At 39.6% G+C, this 25,512-nt stretch overlaps 3 protein-coding genes across 11 annotated transcripts in view; 1 reads left to right on the top strand and 2 right to left on the bottom strand.

The window, feature by feature from the left end:
* Positions 1 to 462: 462 nt before the first annotated feature.
* Positions 463 to 3,014, bottom strand: zcrb1 (zinc finger CCHC-type and RNA binding motif 1). Of its 2 annotated transcripts, none has more exons than XM_017414867.3 (8): positions 2,892 to 3,014; positions 2,701 to 2,792; positions 2,539 to 2,567; positions 2,317 to 2,428; positions 2,108 to 2,215; positions 1,890 to 1,999; positions 1,710 to 1,785; positions 463 to 1,334 (listed from the first exon to the last, which is right to left on the bottom strand). In XM_017414867.3, the coding sequence occupies exons 2-8, from the start codon at positions 2,782 to 2,784 to the stop codon at positions 1,191 to 1,193; spliced, it is 663 nt and encodes a 220-aa protein (XP_017270356.1). In that variant the 5' UTR covers positions 2,785 to 2,792; positions 2,892 to 3,014; the 3' UTR covers positions 463 to 1,190. The 2 variants fall into 2 exon arrangements, with proteins under 2 accessions (XP_017270356.1, XP_017270357.1); XM_017414868.3 differs by having other exon boundaries at positions 2,701 to 2,814; positions 2,892 to 2,988.
* On the top strand, positions 2,990 to 20,148 carry pphln1 (periphilin 1). 6 transcript variants are annotated; one of them, XM_017414863.3, is made up of 11 exons: positions 2,990 to 3,071; positions 3,531 to 3,571; positions 3,882 to 3,946; positions 4,136 to 4,363; positions 5,183 to 5,244; positions 6,677 to 6,793; positions 7,221 to 7,393; positions 7,968 to 8,054; positions 10,313 to 10,368; positions 14,274 to 14,417; positions 18,856 to 20,148. In XM_017414863.3, coding segments are annotated over exons 2-11 (1,206 nt in total). In that variant the 5' UTR covers positions 2,990 to 3,071; positions 3,531 to 3,570; the 3' UTR covers positions 19,129 to 20,148. The 6 variants fall into 6 exon arrangements, with proteins under 6 accessions (XP_017270352.1, XP_017270351.1, XP_017270354.1 ...); XM_017414862.3 differs by having other exon boundaries at positions 7,221 to 7,399; XM_037981173.1 differs by lacking the exon at positions 2,990 to 3,071 and adding an exon at positions 3,242 to 3,260 and having other exon boundaries at positions 7,221 to 7,399.
* The window catches only part of prickle1b (prickle homolog 1b), a 27,170-nt gene continuing 20,993 nt past the window's right edge, over positions 19,336 to 25,512 (bottom strand). For all 3 annotated transcript variants that reach the window (XM_017414861.3, XM_037981172.1, XM_017414860.3), the window contains exons 4-8: positions 24,784 to 24,921; positions 23,087 to 23,290; positions 22,823 to 23,009; positions 21,700 to 22,698; positions 19,336 to 21,610 (exon numbers count right to left, since the gene is read on the bottom strand). In XM_017414861.3, coding sequence (XP_017270350.1) covers positions 20,646 to 21,610; positions 21,700 to 22,698; positions 22,823 to 23,009; positions 23,087 to 23,290; positions 24,784 to 24,921 — 2,493 coding nt within the window. In that variant the 3' untranslated portion in view covers positions 19,336 to 20,645. The remainder of the gene's footprint in view (positions 21,611 to 21,699; positions 22,699 to 22,822; positions 23,010 to 23,086; positions 23,291 to 24,783; positions 24,922 to 25,512) is intronic.

The raw sequence follows: 25,512 nt of genomic DNA, 5'->3' as shown, positions 1-25,512 counted from the left end.
CTAAGGTGGTTAGCTGTGGTGGCCATCTTGACTTGGGTTAAGCCTTAAAGTTAATCAGTTGTAGACATCGATCCAATGAATTTCTGAAAGTTTTGTTAAAATCAATCCAATGGTTCATGGAATAATTTGCTCTCAAAACTGACTCCAGTAGTTCATGACAAAATTATAAACACTGAAGTCACATGATCAGTTAGCTCTGAGAGTATAAATTGGGGATGAGTCTCAGCTCTTACCATACTAAAGTTTAGCTCAATATCTGTGAAACGGAGTGAGCTAAATCCATTTTTGTGCTTAATAGAATTTCTTAGCTCTGTCAGCCATCTTAAATGTGGTTGACTCTCAAGGTGAACCAGTTGTAGATGTACATCCATCGGTTACTTTAAGAGTTTCAGTAAAATCTGTCAAGTGGTTCACGAGTTACTTAGCTAATGCTACAAACAAACGTGGGCACACACACAGGGGGAAAGTATTATCATAGCTTTGCTTTATTCACAAAAAAATACAGAACATAAAGATGGAATTAAAAAGCATAAACATTTATAACAACACAAGATAGTTGAGTTTTGACCACAGACAGCCTGTACCACTGTGGTACATAATCAATCATGTTTATTCTTCTTGTCACATTAATTAAAATGTCTATTGTACAGCAAATACCCATCTCTGTGAGCTCTCTCTCTCTCTCTTTTTATACACACACACACACACACACACACACACACAATTCCTTTCAGAAAAAAAATACATCATAAAATAGTTTTTGTCTGTCTGAACCAATGTGGGATTCCACTCATGTCAGATCACTATAGAACAAATCTTTTAATGTTTCCTTAATGCCTCTTCCATTATTCTCACACAGCCGACATGCTGCACACAGTGTGGCACTTTGTGTGCTGATGTAGGCATACATCAAAACCCTTAAGGAAACAAAGAGGATGCCGGGGATTCCTAAACAGTTCTCTACCAAGGACAACTAACTCAATAGCTCTTCAACAAAATAATTCACTGTAGGGAAATCCCAATCTTGAAACTATGCCATTACATTTATATACAATGTTTAGATCAGTGCAGTTAGTTTTAAACTGTAAAAAACAGTGAAAAAGTTCAAAAGAAAATACCTTTTGTATCCCACCGTAACACAACTTTAATAATTTATTTGATAAAAATAGATGCAGTGTTAAAAAGAATCATTAGTCACTGAGCTCCTCCTCATCACTGAAATACGCACTCTTTTTGATCCTCGGTTTCTTAGAGTCTGAAGATGTCGACGCGTGAGCATTGTCCTCATCCGCCTGCCTCTTCTGCTTTTTCTCCTCTTCATCCATACAAGCTTGCTGGAAGGACAAATCCCCACCCCACAAAAAAACAAAACAACCATTAGAAGCTGAGACATAAGTCTTCACAGGTTTTATTCCAAAAAGCAACTTGGTGATACAATTTCTTTTTCTTTGAACCTTTACTCATTTTTTAACTTTTCTATTTAAGTCTAGATCAAAGACCCACTCTGTCAAATTTAAATTAAATTAAATTTAATTTATATTAAATTTGAATAATTATCAGTTTTGTGCTGGGATTTTATCATTGACGTGCTATGATTGCAACCCAGACTACAGCAGAAATTTTAGTTACATTATAAATAATATCAACCTTTCACTTGTAATGTGATATTTAAAAATTAAAATATCTGTTTTCTATTTATGCTTTCTTACCTGAAAAGCTATGGCTTGGCTTAAACTGTCTAAAGCTGGGTCTTCTCCCTCTTCTTCACTTTCTTCCTCTTCTTCACTAAAAGGAAATGGATTAAGATTTACTGTGATGCCGTGAGTTATTATAAAACAATAAAAATAAAATAAAAAAAACAGTGAAATTTCTCACTACAAGCTACATACACATGTTCAGGTTGTTGTGCCTTTTTCTTCTTTTTCTTTTCTTTCTTCTTGGGAGGCTCTCTCTCCCCGAGCATGTTTTTGGGGCACGCATAGCTCAGATGTCCTGTATCCTGAGATGATTTAAATGTAAATGCATAAACAACATTTCATTCAGAAATAACAGATATTATCCAAATGCCCACAGGTGTTAATATCACAGAAATTAAGCATGCACTGACCCCACATTCGTAGCATCGTGTCTTGTCTGTGTAGTTTCGTCTCCTGATGAACTCCGTTGCTCGCCCGTTGTCTATGGCAATACTGGCTTTAACTGTTCGGCCAAATAACTAAGAGACAAACACATTTCTGACAGTCTGTCCAAAAAAGGAACATCAAAAGAAAGTAGACTAGTAAGTGACATTTAACATGAGAACTGAAGGTTGCTTACTTGTTTGTTGTTCACTGCTCTTGCACAGTTATGAGCCGATTCTCTATCCAGGAAGAGAACAAACGCCACTCCTTTACTCTGACGAGTGTCTTTATCCTTGACTATTGTAACCCTAAAATAAACACAATAGTTTATTGTTGCTTGTTCAAAAAGCAAAAGCAGTAACACCTTTTTAAAACCTTGTTGTTGTTCATTTTAACAGAAGACACAGTCATTACTTACTTCACAACTTTTCCATATTTGGTGAACAGCTGCAATGACAGTGATGCGTTTCAGAGCAAAAACATTTGGGAAATTTCTGTTTTTGAAGGTGTTTTTTACAAAATAGATTGTGTAGATTGTCACAAGACTGGAAAACTTCTCAAAAATGACAGACTGAATTACCTTGTGTAGGTCATTGTTGGTCAAAGAGAACGGCAGGTTCGACACATACACTGTGCTTTTGCTTGGTGCTAAACCCCCGCTCATTATGGATACTAAACATACGAAAAATACGAACTTTATCGACGAATTTAGACAGTTAAATTATTCTGCGTTTTATACAACTTGCAAAGCATGTTCGCAATTTGACTTACCGACAAAGATGTAACAGTTAGAAAGTAATTTAAAGTCGCTTAAACCGCAAAATTTGTGAATTTGCACAAACTTGGAAAGCAAAACGCCAAGTCTGCGTCGCAACTTGATGACGTTTAGGTATCGTCCTCATAAATAGACGTCGCTGCTTAGCGACTGAGAAGGCTAAGCTAACTAAAACGGTGAGATTTGTTTGCGTTTTCATTGTGAGATGAAAATTTTTGTTTGCAACTTGACAGGCTCTTATTCACTGAAAGCCACAAGTGTCCGTAAATATTTGTTTTGGATATTTCTGTGTCAGTTATGATAAGAAAGCCCGCCCTTCACGTCATATATAACGTGCGGTTATAATTTGCTGCACAGCGACGGAGGTTAGCTAATTAGCTTTTCTAACCGTCAGTTTTAGCTACTATAGGAATTTTACAAACTTTGTTGTAACTGTTTGTCGCCATAACAGCAAAGTCGTGCTATTACTAAGTACAGTGTGTACAGTAAGATGTTCGTAGTCGATGCTTATCCATTTGAAGCGTTCAGACAGTAAAACTTGCCGGACATGATTAAACATATATTGATTAATGCGCTCAGTTACAGCAGCCCTCTTCATGATTATTGTATTGCCACTAAAGAAAATCTCTTTCTAGGTTGATTTGAAGATCCTGTTTTCACAAAGGCACTTAAATCAGTAAGTAACTCGTAACTACATTTATTTGGCTTTCTTACAGAGACAAAAAAAACAAACAAACAAATCAGATTTGTACTTCCGATTGCACAACCCTAACATTAAGCAATTCTAAGTGTTTTTTTGCAAAATCAGGCTTTATGTGACACCCAGCAATAGAACAAAGCTAAATTCAAAATCCTTTTACTTAAACAGAAGCACAAAGCTGTCTGTTTCATGTAGGTGTTTTAGTTTTACTGTCTGTTTTCTTCATTAAAAATGAATGAAACTTTGTGTGTGTAGCACCTTATTTTTTACTCTTTTCTCTTTCCAGTGACATACAGGAGAGAAAAAAGTATACGAGAGATGTATGATGAACGCTTCATACCAGAACGGCCAGTAAGTGTTGTCAACATATTATCCTAGTTCTTGTTTCAACATATTAGCCTTTTTATTTCCTCCTTTTGTTTTATCATGTTAAACACAAGCAGCAGAAGTTTGATTCTGTCTATCAGCCCTTGTTTTTCTGTGTGAAAAATCTTTTCGTATAAATAAAAAATAAATCATAAATTCCACTCTTCTGTGCAGGGTCCATACCCACGTGTAGCGGGAGGTGTGGAGAGGAGAGGCCCTTTTGGCAGGCCAGATGAGGAGTATGGCCGCGGCGGCGGTGGCGGTGGTGGATACGAATATGAAGGAGGTCCCCGTTTTTACCCAAATGGAGGTGGCCCACGCGGTTACCACGAAGATCAGAGGGGCTACCAAAGTGATGGCCTTCATTTTCCCGAACGCAGAGCCATCCCACCCTCACGAAGGGTAAGAATGTGAAAGTTATTTCATTTATTTCTCTACTGTACTGTAAATAAATCAGTGAGCTAGCTATGTGAAAACAAAAATTCATGCTGTAAGGATTTGGTTAAACTTTAGTACAAAAATGTCAACATTCGAAACTGAAGAAATATATTATTGCCAGTTGGACAAAGAGAACAAAAAGTTCTTAGCTGTCTAGCTTTAGATCAACTGGCTAAAGGTCAGTAACTCCATTTCTAATTTTTTTTAACTTCATGAAAATCAACTGTTTTTCATAAGGGACAAGACTGATGAGTGACAGTTTGAGTGAAACAACCCATAATTCAAACCTAATACTAATTTTTGACCTCACACTTCTAAAAATAGAATCCTTGTTTACATGTGAAGTCACCATTTATTCTGAATAATTTTAAATTACAAGATACTCAATGCTTTTTTACTTTTATTTTTACAGCAGTTCAATTTTATTTAATAACAGGGTTGTAATTTCAAGTCACACCTCGTGTGCTACATAATGCCCATTTTTTTCTAGTAAACTGATAGCTTCTTGGCCTGGTCTAAAATTAACACTCTCCCAGGAGCCAAATGCTGCTAAATTTGGGGTTTGGCACATAATCAAAATGGAATCACAAGGCAGGTGGCTTTTAATTAAAAGAGCTTGTGTTACTTTTTTGTTTATTTTTAGATTGATGAGAATAGGTTAATGGCCAGCTATGTAATTCACTGAAAGTTTGCTTGATAATGAAAGGTTTTATTTTCTTTAAAGTTGTGCTAAAAATGAGTTTGCGTACTAACTCGTCTCTTGTACTACTTCTTGTTGTGAAGGAGGATTATCCTTACAGAGTACCCAGAGAGGAACCACACCCAGGACGGCCTTTGGAGTTTGGGTAAGTGTCTTCTGTTTGTCTTTTAAAAAAAGCTAACATCAGTTTCCTAGAAAGCTCCTTTGATCAAGTTCTACTTTAACTATGATATAGCTTAAAAACATAATGCTGTAACTTTGCGTATGCAGACAGGTGCTTTGTATTTAATTACTTTCAGAATTTTTAAGTTCCAAGAATTGTAAATCGTAGTCTGTTCTGGACCCTTTTAGATTGTCTCACCTTTTTTTCACGTTATATTTTGACTCCACTGAAGTCTAGACTTTAAACAAAACCATCAGGTTTGTAATCTTGGATGTAAAATGTCTGCTTTGGCGTTTCCAAAAAAAACAAAAAAGTTCAGTGTGTTTATTATTATGCATTTATTCATACTCTAAGCAGACAAAGAAAAATACAAGTATATGAACAGCATAACAGCAATCCATATTTTATTTTTAAATTATGGATTCATTATTTAAAGCAGTGGATCTCACTTGATCTTCAGATTTGCTTACATTCATTTAGGCTATTGGTCCTAGCTGAGAAGTTTCCAATATCTTTGTATGATTACAATCCTGTCATATTGTTTAAATATAGTAAGACAGGAAGAGAGGCCTTAGGATGGTGCTTACTGCTGAGTCAGTTTATCAAGCTTGTTGTTTGCTATGGAGTGGATGGAGAAAAGGTTCAGGAGTGATTTGTGACAAAAGGGCGGCAACAAAGGTCAAAGGAAAGGTTCACAAAACAGTGGTGAGAGCAGCTATGTTGTATGGTTTGGAAACAGTGGAATTGACAAAAAGACAGGAGACAGAACTGGACGTGGCAGAGCTGAAGATGTTGAGGTTCTCCTTGGGAGGGACAAGAACGGATAGTATAGAGAGGCCAGACTAAGATGGTATGGACATGTGCGGAGGAGGGACAGTGGGTATATTGGTAGAAGGACGTTAGGGATGTAGCTGCCAAGAAAAAGACAAAGAGGAGATGTAGTTCGAGATGACATGGAGGTAGTTGGAGTGAGGACAGATGGAGGAGGATGACCCCCGAAGAGGGAACAGCAGAGAAAAGAGGTTGTTTGCTCCTTTGCGGTCCAATTTCAGGTTTATACAAAGTAGTTGAAATAATAAAAGCTGAGATGGAATGACACTACTCAATTTCCATATCTTTATTATTTAATTTTACTTTCATTTAGATTCATTGTTGTAATCTGCATCAAAAATGGATAGGAGGCCACAGGGTCACTTTGAGGCAGAACTGTGTTCGGTCTGTTGGCAGTTTTAGGAAAGAATGTCACATAACGGCTAAAAGTCAGCTTGACAAGTTTTGTAAACAAGCAGACACGTTTGCAAAACCTCTGATTCCAAGAAAAACAAACAAGAGTTCGTATTATGAAAGAGCGATCGGGTCAGTTCTCCCTTATTATTGGGTTTATTCATTTATTTATTTATTTTTATCCCCTCAGCGCTCGCGCACCCCCTCCTCATAGTGTGCGTAACCAGGGCATCTATCCAGCGCCCAGATCGCTGCCAGAGAGCGGGGAGGACACATTAGTGCAAGCCATCCGGAACCTGGACAGAGGGTACGAAGAAATACCTGCTTAATGACCGCTCAGAGCGCCAGTTGTTTTCACTGTTAGAGGTTTGCTGCAGTCAAACAGATGGTCACAAAAAAAAAGACAACTGGGTTCTCATAACAAATAATAATCCTGCATTTGTTAGTAGGTTTATTATAAGAACAAAACAGGAACTAAATGGTTTATGTGAAAAGTGCAATTCAAATAGGACATCCTTATTAGTTAATGATAACAATTGTGGTGCTGTACACTTTGTTGAACACTAGATGGCAACATTGTGTTATGTTGGCGGTTAGGAGTTAGGTTCATGCCAACAAATTCTGCCTAAATTTCTATTTGTACAATTCTTTCTATGTTTGGACCGACTGAATATGGCACAGATCTCTCTCTCTCTTTTACTCATTCACTCCCCCCGTTTCTCCCTCTTTTCCAGGGAGGACAGAGACCCCTACAGAAGAAAGGTGGGCCTGTTTCCTCCCCACAGAGAGCGTTCCCCTGTGCGCCGTGAGGTGGCCCGCTCCCCCCACAGCCGCTCCGGCTCCAGCGTGAGCAGCAGAGGATACTCGCCAGACAGAGCCAAGAGCCTGCCTTTTCCCTCACAGCAAGGCAAGAGTATGTAGACAGCTTGGCTTCTCTTTCCATGAAGCATGAAGCCATAAAAAAAAAAAAAAGTCAAACTAAATAGTTTGAGCTATTTATAGTTAAAACATCATCATTTCACACACAAATTAGTGCTATAAAACAAACTCTTTTTTTACTGTAATTTATACAACATTGTGTTATGGATGGTAATTATTAGTTTAATTATTAAAAAGTAAGATGGGTAAATACAACACAATGTAAAATGGAATAAGCATACACTTTTGTTACCCTTTAAATTGGACACAAATAATTTCAAAACCATCTTTTATTTTCGGCTGTTCCCTTTTCAGGGGTCGCCACAGCGAGTCCTCCTCCATCTAACTCTGTCTTCTGCGTCCTCTGTCCGCACTCCAGCTATCTCCATGTCCTCTCTAACTGCATCCGTAGATCTCCTTTTTGTCTTTTTCCTGGCAGCTGCATCTCTGTCCTTCTACCAATATACCCCCTGTCCCTCCTCTGCACATGTCCAAACCATCTCAGTCTGGCCTAACTTTATCTCCCAGTCGTTCAACCTGTGCTGTACCGCTTGGCTTTTCAGGTGTGGACGGCCCAGAAGCTCACGCGGGTGTTTCTGAGCACCTCTGGGGGGCGCTCTTCCCTCAACAGAGCGGACATGACACTTTGGGTTTGTACACGAAGCCACGTTGAACAAGCTTGGACCTGGGTGAAGCCCTGACTTACATCCTTGTTGTCAGGAACATGCTAGGAAGTGTTGTCTTGAGAAGGATGGAAGTTACAAAGATATGAAAAATTTCAACAAAATTCAAAATTTGGAATTGCTTTTCACAGAAAACATTAAAAAAAAATCAGTCTAAATAATGTGAAGTGTTATTTTTGACACTGGTTTTTTGTCTTCACCCAGGCCTCAGGTAAAATGTTTCATTAATCTGTTTAGATTTAAAGTAGAACCAAATGGAGACTGTTTTTGATTACTCATAAGTAGGGGTGGAACGAGAAACTTATCTCACAAGACGAGATTTTATCAAAATTTTTGAGAAAAATTTTTTTCTGTGTAACTCAGCTGGCTGGCATCTCTCTTCTGCGATTCGTCAGGAGTCTCTTCAGATGAGACCCATTTTTTAAAATTATTTTTCTAATAACAGGTCCTAGTGCATGACATGTTTGTTTAAACTGCAGCCACACAATCGATTTAAAGTGGTGGAGACATTTTCAGTGATAAATTCACAAGTTTCTTCTTTTTTGTTGTTGTTGTTTTTTTTCCACAAGACAGTATTCAGCTCTACTAGAAATCTAGTTTTAGTTTTGTGAGAGCTGGTACCACAAGATCTCGTTACACTTCTACTCATAAGCCATTTCCACATCCTGTTGGAGAGATACATTAACACTTTATGTTCAACGCACTTTTTCAGTCCATGACAACGTTTTTTTTATCTTCACATTTTCGATTTTTTATTTTATTAGCCAACAGCAGTTAGCTTCAGTGTAAAATACATGGAAGTGTTAAAATATCTCCTCGTTTCCAGCATGTTGTTTTGTTGCTTCATAACCCTCAGTTCTCTGAGTTCTGCTGCATCTCTCCTTGACGTTTTCTTTTGATCTGGAGCTCCCCCCCCACCCCCATCCTGACATCTTGAGTAATAGATGTCCTTCATTTTTACACCACAACATAACTGCTTTAGTATCGTTTTAACAGTTAAGAGTTGCATGATTTTAACTGCCTTAAAGCGTAGCAACTAAAGAAGTCAAGTCTTTATTATTTGGTCAGTGACCGTCGGAGGTTGACGTTAGGTTTCCCAAACTTATTGCGACAAACAGCTTAAGATTTGGTCTTCCTGCAGGATATGAAGACATTTATTCTCAGGCCAAAATAACTGGTAAGTAAAGTTCAGTAGTTGTTGTCAAGTAGTCATTGATCAATTTAAATTTTAGCAGCTAAGACCTATTATTAAGGCTATAGAATGGTACTGGATCTTTGTAACTTCAGAAATATTTATGAAAAAGTGCTTCACAGCAGCCACGTTTGTATTCATTTTTATTTTCTGATCTCATAAAACAAGTTTTAGTTAACTTCCTGAAATAATTATCCCCTTATGCAGTCATGTCTAAATGGTAAATATTAATTTATAATAATAAACAAACTGATTATTTTGTCCAATACCTTTCTTTTTGTGGAAAGTGGACAGTTTAAGCACTGCTCCTGCTAATATATCATCATATAATATGTAGTCATGTTACAGAGATTATACTAGGCATGCTTTCTGTTTTCGTACAAATCAATAAAAACTGACTGAGGTGACACACCAAGGATTTGTTTCAGATATATTAAAGGGTTGCAGTCGTTAAACTCGACCTATTCTCGGTCAGGGTAACCCGAGCGGACGGGAAGCGTTTCTAATGTGTCCTGCAGGAAGTCCTTCCCTTCGTTTCGTCTCCCACTTTGTCAGGCCTCATAAAGATGCCACTAGCTCGTGCGTGGAAGTACAGGAGAAGGGTATAGTGTGTCTGATGGATATTCCTGAAGCCAAAGCTTACACTCTGGAGTGTTTTTGTTTCATTTTTGAGCGTGTGGAGTTCACATTTGCTGAACAGCTTTTGAATGTGTGTAGACCCAGAAGAGCCATGAAGAAAGGTGCTTAAAGATTAAAAGCAATGAGCATCTGTAGTCTAGGTGATATTTATACTTGGCATGCTTTGCCATTTTGGTACCTGTGTGGATTGTCGAACCAAAAACACATACGTGTACATCTTTTCCTGTCTGACCGGTTTCAACTAAACTTCTTTCTTTCGCTGCTTTTCATCCCGTTTCCCTAATGCTTTCCTTTCACAAATCTTGTTTTTCCGATTTATATTGTGTTTTCTTCATTTAAAAATCTCATTGCATCAATGGTTTTGTCTCCTTCTCCCTTGTCTTCTGAAAACTAGACAAAATTCCCGGCTTGTCAAGAGAAGGTTCCCCACAAAGCGCAACGTCAAACAAGGTGAGCTTGTGGAAGAGCATCACAAACCCGTACTGCTGTGCACGTCTCTTCCTGTTTCTTAGAATATTATCGCTGAAAGACAAAAACGGACAACATCCACATCTGGTTAGCTTTTAAATATCTGAAATATAAATGTAACAATGGCTCATTGTTGCACAACCCAGTTCAAGATGGTTGCCACAACTAATCGACATTATCTAACACACAACTGGCTAGAACTCAGTTAACGGATATTGAGTTAAAATTTAACGTGGGAGTCACAACACATATTCTGAGCATGACCTCTTAATTTTATAAATATGTGGCTTTTGTTTCGGGTTGTTTATGCAGTGTTGCAGTCCCAAATTCCCTCTGGTCTGTTTTTCTGTTTATTGCTCACCTAGCAGTCTTGCCTCTGTCACCATACAGCAAGTTGCATCTGGAACATCTTAAATCCCATCCTTCTTATAGGCGTCTACTCCTTTTTAAAGCATGTTAATGGGTTTTAAAGTAGCACTCACACACAGCATAAAAGCCATCAGGCCGACACTTTGTTTACTTGTGGCGTAAACGGACTTCGGTCACAAGAACTCGCAGTGGTCCAGGAAAATGGCTCAAATGTTGTTGTTTTTTTTAAAAAATACTTTTCGCTTCGAATGTGTATTTCTCCTGAGTTGTAAATAGTAGTTTGTTTTGCTGATATCATCCATCTTCAACTATGCAGAGAAGTGTAAATAGAGTCAGATGTGATTAGGAGCTCTGTGTGTGTGTGTGTGTGTGTGTGTGTGTGTGTGTGTGTGTGTGTGTGGCAGTGGCCACCCTGAAGTGACAGGTTAAATCAGTAGCCCGAGTCATAACTTTATCACACGATCTTAACCGCAAAGCCAGGAGGAGCCCCAGTGGAGCTCATTGAGACGTGTTTACGTCGTTTACAATAAACAATAGTTTCTTTTTACCAATCAGAATATGTCTGTGTCGGGTAGCTCTGAGTGTCTGGTAGATGCAGCAGGTCATGGTTCTTATGATATTTAAGAAATTCATATGCAATTTCAGGCTAACAATCAACGTGCTGACTTCAGAAATTGTTCAATTTTACACTTCATTTGAGCCTTATAGGACAACTGGAAGCAATCTGAAAGATTTGCATGTTAATAACTCGAGTGTTCATTAGCTCAGGCAGATCTTAAAGTGTTGATTGTTTTTTTTATTTTATTTGAATATGCTTCAGTTAACCTTTATGGCATAGCTGCTAAACATTTGTTCTGTGGCTCATATGAGGGGATTTTCATTTTAAATTTGACATTTTCATTGTTTAACATCTCTTTTTCAAGGGAGGCCTGGTCAAGATGGCACACCATTACAGACTAAATTTACAAATAATATTAAAATACATAATCAAAACAAGTCCCACACAAAGTCCAGTTTAAGAATAGCAGTTGCACTCTTGATTTACATAAAACCATATCAGAGCTTTAAATTCTCAAAGAGCCAAAAGTCCAATCCAACCCTCTGTTTTTTGGGTTTTTTTTTTTTTTTTACTGAATTATCATTATGCACTTTAAAAAGAAAGACAATCATCCAGAATAAGTAGCCACATATTTCTAGGATGATACTTTTTCAATAAGGTCTCTCCCAAAGGTAAAAATGCCAGTGTTATCTGGGTTCTGGGAGGAATTTCTGAAAAAAACCTAAATTTGATTTTATTTACGTTAAAGATCAACTTTGAGCTGCACCGTGTTGCCTGGAGCTGCTGAACGGCAGCTTGTACCTCCATAACAGCCTAGATTAAAGTAAAGCCAACTGAAAGTCATAACAATGTACTATAGATTATAATTTCAAGTTAAATCTTAAGATAAATACAGAGCATAAGAAAACTAATGGAATTTATGACTTTTGTCATAAAACTGAGGGCAGTTTGTGCAATTTAGGTGTTATTTGTGATCAGCAAATAAAAAAAAATTTTAGGAGGTTTGTTGCCTGCTAGTCAGACAACTGTAAACCCACAGTTTTTTTGTTTTTAGTGAATGTTTTGTGTCTTTAAGGAACAACTGAGAGTCACTGACAGAGGTCAGAGTAACATTCAGTACTTAACATTTTTATAAGACAGGAGTTAATCCACTTTGATCAAAAGGGTCATAAAACTATGTCTTTCTTGTCTAAGTAGTTTTAGGGTTCTGTTGTGGTTCTGTGGGATGGTTTTTGTTTTTTACTTTGAGAATAATCTACATTTTAAGATGAACGCTTTGAAATTTCAGTGATATTCAATTTGGTTTTTCACGTGAAAGTGAAAGTAAGTAAGTCTTTTTAACCAGGATTCTGTTTTATGATCCACCCTGTACCCAATCAGCTGCTGCAAAGAAAGTTTCGCCTAGTGCCCCACCCTCGTAGGTCGAACACAGCCGCACATGTGCTCCCATCGCTGCGTTTGATCCAGCCCGTGGTGCATTCTTGCTTTCTGTTCTCGGGGCACAAACCCATAACCTTAGCCAAGATGAAAGGCCCGTCCTCTGCCCTCGGTGAAGCTTGCTTTAACGGCCCGAGTCACCGCCTGCTGTGGAGGTTCAACAAACACACATGCAGGCTTTCTGGAGCCATCCCAAAGAGNGGGTACCTGGGAGAGGAGCTCCATGTCTGGAAGTGAGCCAGGGTGGTCTAATGGGTGGAGAGGTGGTCCAGGAACAGAAGGAAGGACACCTGAAGGTTTCATCTCTGAACAAAAAGAAAAAATCCTGAAGCTGATGGGGCACAGGGATTTGGTATGCTCCATTATTAACATGTTCTCAAACAGTCCCCCCCCCGCACTAATTATTGCTTGGAAAGACTGGTGTTTCATTTCTCAGTTAGAAAAATACATCATCAAAGATCTTAAGTCATTTACCAGAACATGGAAAATATGAAACTTCAGTCAATTCAGGCCAAACAGTCTTTTTCCCCCTCAGTAGGAAAAAGATTAAATCTAGTTTTGCGTAAAAAAACTTGTATTTGTTCTTTTTTAGTACTGCATTGGTAATTGATTACACATACCCCTGGGACAAATGACATTCCAGTTTTTACTCTTGAGCAGAAAAGATGGCTGCCAAGCTTTGAATTGAAAGCAAAACATTTATTCTGTGCCCAGCCAGTTGAACTAAAAACCTCAGACTTGTTTTTTTTTTTTAATTATTATTATTATTTGACAAATGCAGTCTTTCATACACACAGAAGCTTGTTTGAGGGACTCCAATCCTAGCGTAGCTTCAGAGATACTTGGGAAGGAATAATTGGATGATTCTTTATGAGTTGTGCTTTTTTTTTTTTTAATTTTAGATGTTCCATCGCCTGGAATATCTTTACTCAGTCGTCTAGGAATATGACTTATTCCGTGGCCCGTTTCCAGTTAATGTATGAGTGGACATCAGTCATGGTCGGGCAGTCCTGCACTCCGGCCGTCAGACCCTAATAGTATCAGGAAATGAGTCAAATAAATTGAGCAGTGATCCAAGTTGGCCTCATTTCCCCCCTTTGTGTCGTTTTCATTAGAAAGCTCATTTTTGCTTGTTTTGAGAGACTTCCTGTTCTCTGAAGCCATTGAAAACCGCAGCTGGATTACTTGTGTGAAAATCTAAACGAATATGCGTCGAATGTTTAGGTATGAATGCTGCCGAGGTACATTTACATTTAGCATTAAAAACTACACAACTAAAGCTCCATTCTTTGTTTATTGTTAGTAACAGTGGGTCACAGCATCCCACTGAAGCTGGGCTACAAGTCACTGACTCACATCCTGTCCTTTCTTTAGCTTCTTGTTGGATTACATCTGTTGTTTCTTTATATGTTTTTTTTTAATATATATATTTTTTTGGGATGTTAAAAACTACTTCATGGTCTTTTCATTCTAATGCTGTCTCACAGCCTTTATTCTCGTTTTCCTCTCCTCTCATCCACAGGAGGAAAGCAATCCTCCAGAAGGAGAAAAAGAGGATCCGGTAGTGGCTCCTGTCGTCGAAGAAAGCAAAAAGCTTACAGATGACTTTGACTTTAAAGAGAGACGAGCCTTGGCCATCGCCGCCAAAGCGCAAGAGATAGAAAAGGTACCGATCCAAGACTCTGAGTGGTGTATTTGGGTTTCACTGACCCTCCTGATAGAAAAAGGTTGCGATATACTTATTACTGTTTTTATTACTGTTTCACTGCAAACATTTTCCACAAGCAATTTTTCGGGGGGTCTTCAAACGACTAATAAAAGATGAAACAAATGTCTCGGACATGATTAGAAGTTGCTCCATTTTATTTAAGGAAACTATAATTAAACCTTCAGGAGATCATAATCTGGAAAATTCAACGTTTACAATCTTCAATAGCAATTAATTTTTAAAACTTTTTCCATAAATGTCAACGAGAACAGTGCATGCTACATTTATTAGGCATATGTTCCTTTACAAGAGGCGGCTTTGAGTTCTCTGACTCACACCTTGGTTATTAGACTAAATGAGCTTCACTCAAGCAGCCGAAGAACATTTTTAACAAAGTCTGTAATCAAGCACAGCTTGGACATGATGCTGGATTTTACATACTATAAACTGAGACCACTTAACTGAGCTCGAAGCACCCCAGGCTGGCTGTTCGAGCCCTGCAGTTTCCTAACGAAGCTCATTCCTGCACCACTGAGCTCTCCACCGCTGGTTTCCTCAGAACTATTAAACATGAGCCAGCTCTGCCCTGGAGCACACATTACTCTCTCACACCGAGCTGCATCACTGAACCTACATTACAATGTGAAGCTGACGCTGACGCTGCAGCTTCTCTCCTGCTTTATGACTCGACTCGGTCATCCATGTGTTTCTCTTCCTAATGACTTCACCAACGAAGCTCTTTAATATTTTATCTTTTTTTGAAAACGCATCTCGTTTGCGTCTCGAAAGTCAGAGCTTTTAGAGGTCAGAGCTCATGGCCAACAAATGATCTGGAGGAGAATGCTGGTTTCAAATGAAAACAGAGGAATATTCACAGGAATCTAAAGTTTGAGACTCTCTCTTTAGGTTTTCTCATCCATTTCTGCTATGGTTTCAGCTTTCTGTTCAGCCTTTTCTTGACATGAAAACAAATTATAGATTGAAATTTATAAAGCAGTTTTATAAATGTCACATTTTTTTAGCGGGTAAACATTTTGACCTTTTTAAAAGACCAGTGGTTAAGATTCAGCGAGGTCCACCTAAAGACACTTTTCTCTAGCAAAGATCAGTGACAGCCATGCTAGTTTTCCTCTCGCCATATTGTTTTTTTTTTTTCAGACCTGTACCTCTTCATGGGCTGGCAGAGGGAAACCCTCAACCAGACGTGGAAATTACCATAAATGGGAGAAAAGCTACGCAGCTTAAAATGAATTCCAGTAAATGAGGGGAAAGATTTGGCACCTAAAATGAATTATCATAAATTGTAGAAAAGCTACGCCGTCTAAAATACATTGCCGTATGTTCGGGGAAACGTGTGCAAATAATAATAATTTAATTCTTTTGAAATTGAACAACCAATCTGAGTCCAGATCCACACTGCAGTCCACCATTTGGAAACCCCCGTTTTAGCCTTCAGAACTTTAGAACCGGAGAGAGCTGCTGTAGAAATAAGTCTTTGCCGTATATATGCACTTTGATAGCTGGCATTATTCTCCTATCATGCCCAGAATGTTCAGATAAACTCAGTTTAGTTAACGATTAGTTACTCCAGAATAACAAAGTTACTTTCACATGTTGTCTGCAGAGTTTCCGTCACATTAGGAGCTTGTTTGAAGTTCTTCACTCACTCTCGTCTTAACCATCTCTTCAGCGTACACAGAAACAAAAACCTGCACAAGTCAGCAGCCTGTAAAAAGTTCAAAGTTTTTCACGTCACAAAGTGCAAAAGGTGAAATGGGATTCAGCCTTCCAGTGCAGCCAAACCGGTTCATGTGAGAGACAAAGCATGCAGGCTGTAAAAGGCTTTGTTTTCCTCCTGATTGCCCAGGCTTTGAAAGAGTTTATTATTAGTTGAGGAATATAAATAAATTTGGCCACAGTGCAGCTATTGAAGTTTGTCTAATTTTTTATTTTTTTTTTATATATCCAAAGATGGCAGAGCTGGACTGAGCCCTGGATTTTTTTTGCCATCTTTGCTCCGTTTCTTTAATTTTTGAAGCCAGGCACAAACATAATCTTCCACCATGGGATAAAAGGAAAACACCCAGCCCCATTCGACACAAAGCTTTAAGCACCTAAGTAAAGTAAGGGCTGAAAAACAATCTGTTCTGTGACAGTAAAACACACCCAGAGTCAAGAACATGTCCTTTCCTTCCTGATATCAGAAAGTGTGTTCGAATACAGGAAGGCCGTTTTCAGCACATTGTTGTAGAAGAAATTCTTCTTTTGAGAGAAGCTGTTTTTACACTGATTGGATACTTCCTGAGACACTTTCAGAAATTAATTTACTATCGTCAGCCACTGAATGAGGCTTTAAATATTGATAAAAAAGAAAAAGGGAAGATGAAAGCAAAAAGGTGATAGAAATAGAAAGAGGTGATTGTGTAACTATTAGTAGCAAAATTCCACTCGATAATCTTTAGTACGTGAAAACGCCCAAAAGGGAGGGTGTGTTTTGTGTCAACACATTGTTCAAAATTTTTTTTTTTTTTGGCTGCTCTTGATTGTTACGTAAACAAAAAAAGAAATCTAAATTAGGTAACACCAGCTTTTTCAGACTCCATCAGCAAGGTTTTTGTTAAAGCTATTTTTTTGGAGTACCACTGAACAACTTTAAAATAATAAACATTTTTTTATCAATGTTATTACTGTGCCCTTTTTTAAAAATAAAGCAGTATGTCACAAAACAATTTAAAAGTGAGGTAAAATATTTTTTTCTCACTATTTTTGACAAACATTTGTAGTTTTTGCATTTTTCTACATAATTTGGCAAATTTCCTGTTTTCTGCAATTATCATAACTACATTTAAGTCAAGAAACTTAAGCTCTTCAATCCAGTGACAATCATGTTCTGAATTCAAAGTTTATATTTTTGAGCTGGTAGCTATCTAAATAATAACAGATTTCTAGCTTTCAGCTCTTTTGTTCTGCAAAGCAAGTTTAATATTTGAGCATCTGAGATGCTGCTGTGAGGTGTCACCTGTAATCAGTTCAGGAAGTCAACCCAGGTTTTGACTCTGGATATTTGTACTTCTATGTGAAAGGGGATTTTTTTCACCTGATTGGTTGGGAGACGGTGCTTTTATGTGTGCGTATAGCTTATGTCAACCAAATAAGCTCCAGAGCAGTTTTAGTTTTCTGACTCTGAACGCAAAAAACTGAACCAGCACCTCTTTGTAGTAGTAGTACACATCGAAATATAGGTTTATATTTGTTACACTGGCCTTTTATCAGAAGATCAAATATTCTAACCACAGTATTAAACAAAGTGAAATGTTATTCTGTGGTTGTAAATCCATTAACTTTGACAGCAGATCCCCGTTTGGAAGCTTTTGCATTGTATTCTAGGAATACTGTAGAAATCTATAAATAAGCCTGCGAGCCGGAGCGCCCCTGCATCACCGAGGCAACCAATGGGATCTGGTGAATGACAGAAAGTCTCCTTTTCCTGGCCTAATTTTACACACTGAAGGCGTACAGAGACATGTTTGAACACGGATCGGCACACGGTCCTCGTCACTGGATGTTCGTATGTCAGCCCACAGCGCAGACTTGATGGAATAAGCAGCAGTATTAGTGGGCTTATTTACTGAGTCAGTTTGGGTTTCAGCAGTCCCCAAATTATGTGCAAACTGGCACAGCTGAAGTCGTCTTACTCTGCAGATTAAATGTCCTCTCACGTACAGAATAATTCTCTTTGTTTTGCAACTCAAACCTCCGTGTGAAACCGACTTCGAAGGGTCTGTGTGAAGTGGCAGCTCCCAAACAGGATCGCTGCGCCCCTTCTTCTCATTGTCCCTCCGACACCAGGGGGAAGCCTTTAAGCCACTAATTACATGTAGATTTATTGTTCCTCAGCCTGCCCCGTCCCATATTAAGTGCCCTTATTAAAAGCGAGAGAAGCGGCGTTTATTCTTTGACGCCACACGATGTGTGTTCACACCAGAGTGATCAGCTCGGCCGCGGTGTTGTGGAGTGTTTACACCCAGGCGACAGGTAGCGCAGGAAGGAAACTGTTCATCACCCCCAAATTAAGAGCTTTTCTCTCCAAGCTTTTCGCCCTTTTCCTGAAGTCTACATCTGAAGAAATGGGGCTAAAGTTTGTTTCCTGGGAGTGTTGTGACAATAAACTTGCCCTCTATTTTTTTTAACTCTACAATGAATTATTTATTGTCTAACACATTTTATTAGCTAGAGTTTTGCTATTTTTAGCTTGAACAATTCCATTTCAGCTTCTTTATCAAGTTTCAAGTCATTCAGCTTCAGTATAAACGCTTTTTTGCAGAAAATGTGCTCAACCACTGGTTGGATTTTTATAAAACCAAAGAAATGACTTTACTGTCCTGTCCACCTCCAGATTTATCGTCAGGACTGCGAGACGTTTGGAATGGTGGTGAAGATGCTTGTGGCCAAAGACCCTAACTTGGAGAAACAGCTGCAAGTCCCACTCCGTGAAAACCTCGGGGAGATCCGCGAGCGCTGCTTGGACGACCTCAAACACTTCATCAACGAGCTGGACGAGGTGGTCCTGCAGACGGAGCCATCAGCCTGCGACTCGACTGCTAACACTACATCCATAACGACTCCCAAACTCTCAAAGACAGGAGTGAGCAACAGCTCAGCTTTCTAAATCCACCGCAATATTGTGAGTCAGCGCAAGGTGGAATTTAAATTCTTGGATTTGGGACTGCTGGACTGAATATACTGTACATCACAGCAACCTAAGAACTTTGTCACAAGAATGAACAGTGTTATTTTTGAACGGACCATTTTTACCTTCAAGTTTTCTATGGAAAATTATTAAAAATGTTCTAAAGGTTGTTTTTCTGTTTGAATGTTAAAATTCTTTATTTAAAATCTCTTTGCAGTGAAAATGGTTCACAAATTGTTGAGTTTAAGGTATTTTGTTTGTTTGTCAGTTTTCAGGCATTATTACACACTTAAATCTTTGTTTTCCTGCTCTACTATGTACAACTAATATAACAATGTACAAGTTGGTGCTGCAAAATTTGAAACTGTTTAACATCCTTGTATAAATTTGTACGATCTAGAAACACGAGTTGAGCTCATTTCTTTGTGTCGTGTTCTGTTTTAAATTTCAAGTTCGACATTTGTCACTCAAATATGAAAAGCTTGTTTATTCTTATGGCACTGAGACAAAAACACTACTAATACTAAAAAATGCAGTATTTTGTCATCCCACAGCATTACAGATCCAAACTTGAGGTGTCCTACAAATCTATTTGTTTTTATGAAAAAGCATGTTTGAACAGTATACATGATTTGTCCTGATTTTGGTATTTTATTACAATCAGACATTTCTTTAAATATCCTAGTTGGAAAATTAAAGCCAAACTTAAACGGACCATTGTTAACATTTTCAAAAAAATATTTATTACAAGCATTTGTACATCAAAAAAGCATATATTGTCAGAGCAATGGTAGTGAACAGGTGCAAATATAGGCGTGTTGCAACCAATGTTGTACATAAATTGTGAGTAATGTGGAACCTGTTTGTAAGAAACATGATTTTAAAAGATCATGGCACTTTACTGTAAAAGAAGTGGCACCTTTTACTTGTTTTCATGAAATATAAACAATGTTAGCAGAATTTTTTTTTGTAATCATACACTTCAAACAATTCTTTGAATCGTGGATATAAAAATACAAGTATTAAAATTTTAACTTAGTATGTACATTCTTTTGTATTGTTATGCATTAAATAATTATTTGGTTAGTTTCTATTCTCTACTTGAATGATCAATAATCTGTACAATAGCATAACATTTTCAATGCACAAATACACTATTATAAAAGGTTCAACTGAAAACAAACAAAAAAAAAACCTAATGGCAAAAACGGAAAAATGTGAGTTTAATGTCTGGCCTTCTTTCCAATGGTCCTTTTTAGGAACATGACTCCAACGGTTTAGGTTCTCATCGTATTTGTTCTGAACTTCAGTAAAACCCAATATCTGGGCCAGTTTTACATGCACAGGAAAAGCAATTTTCTGACTTTATTGCGAGTATTTTTTTTCCTTTGCTGTCTTAATAGCTGGTTTGCCATTCTCAAATCAGATGTGACCATTTGAAACCATACAGACAGTGTTGCTTTGTGTCGTACGCATTAAAACTTAAATACGGTCTGTTAAGAAATTATGCAGTTTTTGGAGCTGTGGCTCTTTCGGCAACCAGTCTGTGAGCCATGATGGCTTAGGGAAGTGAGGGCTGTGACTCTCGTTGGGTAGTCGTCTGCATAGTAGCGCCCAACAGCTCGAGGCTGAGGGATTGGTTGACCTAGAAAATAGCCTTCCTCCTCTGAGTCTGAAGATGAAGAAGAGCAAGTAGAGCACCAGTCATCCTCCTCTCTGTAGAGACCCATGTAATGTTCGACTCTTGGGTCATTTTTGGTGGCGCTCCTAAGCATATAATCAGATCGCGTTTGGGAGTAAGCCAAAGGCAACATATGTGAAGGATGCTGTAGGTGCATAGCGCCACATGAAGGGTTTCCTAGGCCCTGCTGCTGGGGCTCAAACGGCCTCTGTGCTCTTTCCATAGGCACCATGTGAAGGGCGTTGTCCGAGCGGGTTTTGCGGCTGCGATGGCGCCGGCCCTGACGGTGGTGGTTTTGCCTGCTGCGCCCATGCTGACTTATAGATCGGCTTCTCTCTCTGCCCAGCTCATCTGGGCAGTGCGCCCTCCTCTGTGGTTTCTCACTCATGGGATGCTTTGTAATACTGACCTCAAAACTATCATTATAGCCATTGTCCACAGTGTCTTCTGAGAACTTCACCACCTGAGGCGGCCTGGATTGCGACTTGCTCCTCCTCAGAGCTGGGGGTTGAACAAACGATTGAGAGAGTCCCTCTGAATGGGGAGACAGTGATAGAAGTCCTCCTGGAGTGCCTCCCCTCATTCCAATCTCATTCTCCACCTCCTCACCTCTCTTTTCCATGCTGACATTGAGTGAGTTGGCACTGTGGTGAAGATGAGATGAATTAAAAGTTCCCATGTTGCTCATCTTTTCACAGTCAACTGTCATGGAAGGGTCCTGCATGGCATGAAGGGTGTAGACCGCAGATGTGTCCTTGCAGTCTCCATCTACTGATGCACCTGAGAGAGGCAAACAAGATATGTTTTCACTGGGCTTTTGATATAAGAAGAAAGTACATCTGAATCTATGCTACTAGCATAATCCTTACCAGTAATATTTGAGAGCGCCAAGGAATCCATGGAGTCTCCAACACCCTTCTCAACCTTCCTCAGCTCATCAGCAATGCACTCTAGGGAGTCCTCATACCACTGCCTGGTGTTGGACCAGAAGGCCTGTTTTCCTGCTTCAGGCTGGTCCTGATCTTGGTCCAGCTCCAGCTCTTGGATCTTTCTGGCACTGGCAGGACCAGGGTGGCTCCCATAGGCTGAGTCGCCAAGGCCATCTTGTGACTGGGCCCAAAACATTTCCGGCAGGTGCTTATTGTCCATCAATCCAGGGCTAAGGCTGTTCGCCCGGGACTGATTGGAAATCTGACTCTGGGTCGGACTGGTAGGGGTGGGAGAGGAGGTGCTAATCCCCATAGCTGTAGAGTCAGGCTTTAGCCAGGGATCAGACACACTTATTAGCCTGTTTGTGTCACTAATAAGGCTGGGTGACTTTAGGGACGGCTGCTGAAGTTGGTGTAGCATCCCACGGTCACCAAACTTGAGCAGCAACTGAGTCATATAGTCATCATGTTGGGCCCACTCCTCTGGATCCTCCTCCCCACCAGCATCCTGCTCCTCACGCTCCTTCCAGAACCTCTCCTCCACCAGGCCCATATGGCTCAGTTTACGTCCGACAATATCAATGTCACCGTCCACATCTCTGTTGCCCTTACCATCCTCGAATCTTTGCTCGTAAGATGGGACGGTGGCAGGAGGATTAAACAGCTGTGACTGTCTCCACTGTTCAGCAGGCCGGCTGCTCTTTCCCATACGAACGCTGCGCCGTGATTCACGTGAGCGAGCAGACTGGAATGCAGAATCAGACGAGTCTGAAGCGTGTATGTCTTCTCCCTGGCTGCAGGCCTTTGAGCAATAGATACGGCCTTGTTTGGGCAAGAAGGGACAACCCAGCAGTGATGTTTTACACTGAGCACAACAAAAGCACTGGTCTGTAGCGTGCCAGTGGACGCCTTCATAGGTCATTTGGGCATGGTCAACACCTAGAGGATTGGGTAATGAAAAGAAAGAAAATGCTATTAATGTAATCTCGGTCTTCAAAAATGAAATATTAGGTTTTAAGTCTAATACCAAAAGACCGATTGGAAAATCAGAAATATGGCTTACCGATGTTTTCACCACAAGCCTCACAGTACTCTGCATATAGAGACTCAAAGCACCCGCAGCAATACGGCCGTCCATTTTTCATGATGTACCGCTGCCCACCCAGCACAGTCCCACACTCAAAACAGGCAAAGTGCTTCATGTGCCAGTGACGACCCTCTGCCTCTGTGCACTCATCTGCGAGGATGATCTATTAAAAAAAAAAGCATCTTGTCATTAATTCTGTGATTTTTAAAACATAACAGGTGCTACTATTACGGCACTTACCTCGTCACAAGAGGAGCACCGTGGTTTGAGGAGCTCTGCGTGGTGTCTTCCGCAGAAAATTTTGCCATTTTGACAGAAATAGATGAGATCCACCAGGAGCTCCTGACATGTGGCACACACAAAGCACGCTGGATGCCAGCAGGGACTAGAGCCAGCTCTGGAGGCAAAAATTGCCATCTCCCCTCCGTTAATGCCACCATTACACTGTCAAACACGAACAAAAGATAATACCTGGGATTAATTTCTCAATCCTGATGGTGATAACTACTCTACCATTAAAATCTAACTGAAGAGATCACAACTGACACTTTAAAATAAGTATGTGGTACAGCTGGTGCCTGTGACCCATGAGAAATGTAGCATAAACAAGTCTAACAACAGGTGATAATACCATAAAAACATGTCAAAAATTTGGAAGCAGCATCTTCTTTTTACTCTAATCCTTCAATAATAATAACTTTATAAAAGTGTAACTGTACGAACTTGAGATGAAAGTTTTTCATGGTCGTACTGGGCTTTTTCCCCCATCAGTAGCTGTTTAACATTGGTATGAAATCTTCAATAAACCACTGGACAGCCCCTTTGCCCTGTAAACCGGCCTTGGCTCTCCAACAAAAGATCCTATGACTCTAGAGAGATTGCTGAAGCGTGTCTGAATGTGCAGTCTTTATATAACTAAGCATACTTATTTAAGAGCCCTGCATAGACAGCTATAGGATAGCATGCCCAGCTGTTGGCCATTATTACCAGTTTGGACACACTGGGGCCTTGAAAACGGTGGTGTTGCATGTCCCTGAAAGTTAAGACGAGTGTGTCATCGCTGCATGTCCTAAAGATGAGTGTGTGGTTGACAATAACACGTTTGCGGAGCTTTGGGTGTCCGGCATGTCTGAGTCTTTCCAGCATGTGTGTGACCTTGCATCCCCTAAGTGAGCATCTGTGTCCAAGTGGTGATAGACTGCATCTGAATGTTCAGGGGGAATTACATCAGTTGCTCCTCATCTGCTCCTTTTAGACGCATGGCAAAGGATGTGGTTCACTCATTTGTTAGGGATGAATCCAGCAGAAGCCACATAACACCAATATTTACGTTTGGGGCAATGAAAGGAGGACATTTTTAAGATATATGATCGTGGACGGACTGAATGGTTTGAATGTTTATGTCCAAAACGGCGTAGCCAAATCAGGAGAACAAAAGTGTCTTTGTTCAACGCATGGCTTCAATCAAAATGTCAAAATCTATTCCACAAAACGTTCAGGAAAGGTTGTCTTGAAATAACTGCGCATACCGAACAGATCTAATGATACTAGTTGATGTGTAATTATTTGCTTTATACTTGACTTGTTAGGAGGAGAAAAACAGGATTTTAAGACTTTGTGCAAGAATCACTAATTAATCCGAAGTTTTGTGCAGTCTCTCGTGCTGTGATATAGATGGGAGGCAGGAAATTGGCTGAACTCCTCATGAGGAACTGGCCTCCCTGCTCGGCTTAAACGTGATTATCCAGTTTCCTCTAATGAGGAAGTTTATGTCAGTGATTAAAATTGCTGTGCTAGCTAGACAGAACTGTGCCTCAGGCTACCATGGGAAGGATAGTGGATGTTGGCTGATATAAATAGCCTAAGACCCACCAGTTGGTTCCCTTGTAACTGTTATCTTATTGAACGCATGTGTGGACATTTGTGTGAGTGCATACATTTTCACAGCAGGTGTGTTGCAGAGCTCTGGGGAGGATCTTGGGTGTCCCTCGTCCCAATGCCTCCCTCTTCCTCTGGGTGCTAAACATCTGGAGCTCCCTCTTTTCCTCCTCAGTTAGAGAATGGCAATATCGCACCTGTTCAAAAAAAAAAAAAAAAATTAAGGTCAATTTTTGTCCACAGGCAGACGTGAGCTATAAGATAAAAGCCAAACTATGACTTTAAAACATCCACCCATTACAGCTAATGACCTCGCTTTCATCTTTGCTTGCAAGTTTTGGGAAGAGGATCAGGCAAAGTCCATATTTGGTTGGAAAAAAAAAGAGTTAAATTAAAGGTAATTCACCTCCCGGGGCTGTTTTGAAAGGGAGGTAGGAGCAATACACAAATCCTTCCTCTGTATTTAGAGTTGAGGATAAAGTCTCAGATAAAAGAGCAGGACCGTCCTAACAACCAGCTCAGCTGTACTCTAAACAACAGTAAACGATGCCGGTGTGCGAGCTTACACACACACACACACACTCACTGTCTCTTTGTCTCCCTTTCATATATATACACACACACTCTGCTTATCCATTCTAACCACAACTACGCAAGGAATCCTTCCTTTGCTTCCTTGGCCGCCAGGTCTGCCAACAAACATAATAAAATGCCTCAGCCACACACTGTTTGTGTGTGGCTATTGTGTATCTTCCATATGTGTACACAAAGACCACCCCTGTCAGTAC

The sequence above is a fragment of the Kryptolebias marmoratus genome, linkage group LG18 (assembly GCF_001649575.2).
Source record: "Kryptolebias marmoratus isolate JLee-2015 linkage group LG18, ASM164957v2, whole genome shotgun sequence".
NCBI classification, from domain to species: Eukaryota; Metazoa; Chordata; class Actinopteri; order Cyprinodontiformes; family Rivulidae; genus Kryptolebias; species Kryptolebias marmoratus.
Note: the sequence above shows the minus strand (reverse complement) of the source record. Positions and strands in the feature narration are given on the sequence as shown.

What these genes read in the sequence shown, in the direction of transcription:
- zcrb1 (XM_017414867.3), bottom strand. Translation starts at nt 2,784, where the DNA reads ATGAGCGGGGGTTTAGCACCAAGCAAAAGCACAGTGTATGTGTCGAAC. An exon ending in CACGATGCTACGAATGTGGG is followed by an intron (nt 2,000 to 2,107) that starts GTCAGTGCATGC and finishes AAATCATCTCAG; the next exon opens with GATACAGGACATCTGAGCTA. An exon ending in GCACAACAACCTGAACATGT is followed by an intron (nt 1,786 to 1,889) that starts GTATGTAGCTTG and finishes ATTTCCTTTTAG; the next exon opens with TGAAGAAGAGGAAGAAAGTG.
- pphln1 (XM_017414862.3), top strand. An exon ending in GAGCGGACATGACACTTTGG is followed by an intron (nt 8,055 to 10,312) that starts GTTTGTACACGA and finishes TCTGAAAACTAG; the next exon opens with ACAAAATTCCCGGCTTGTCA. An exon ending in AAAGCGCAACGTCAAACAAG is followed by an intron (nt 10,369 to 14,273) that starts GTGAGCTTGTGG and finishes TCTCATCCACAG; the next exon opens with GAGGAAAGCAATCCTCCAGA.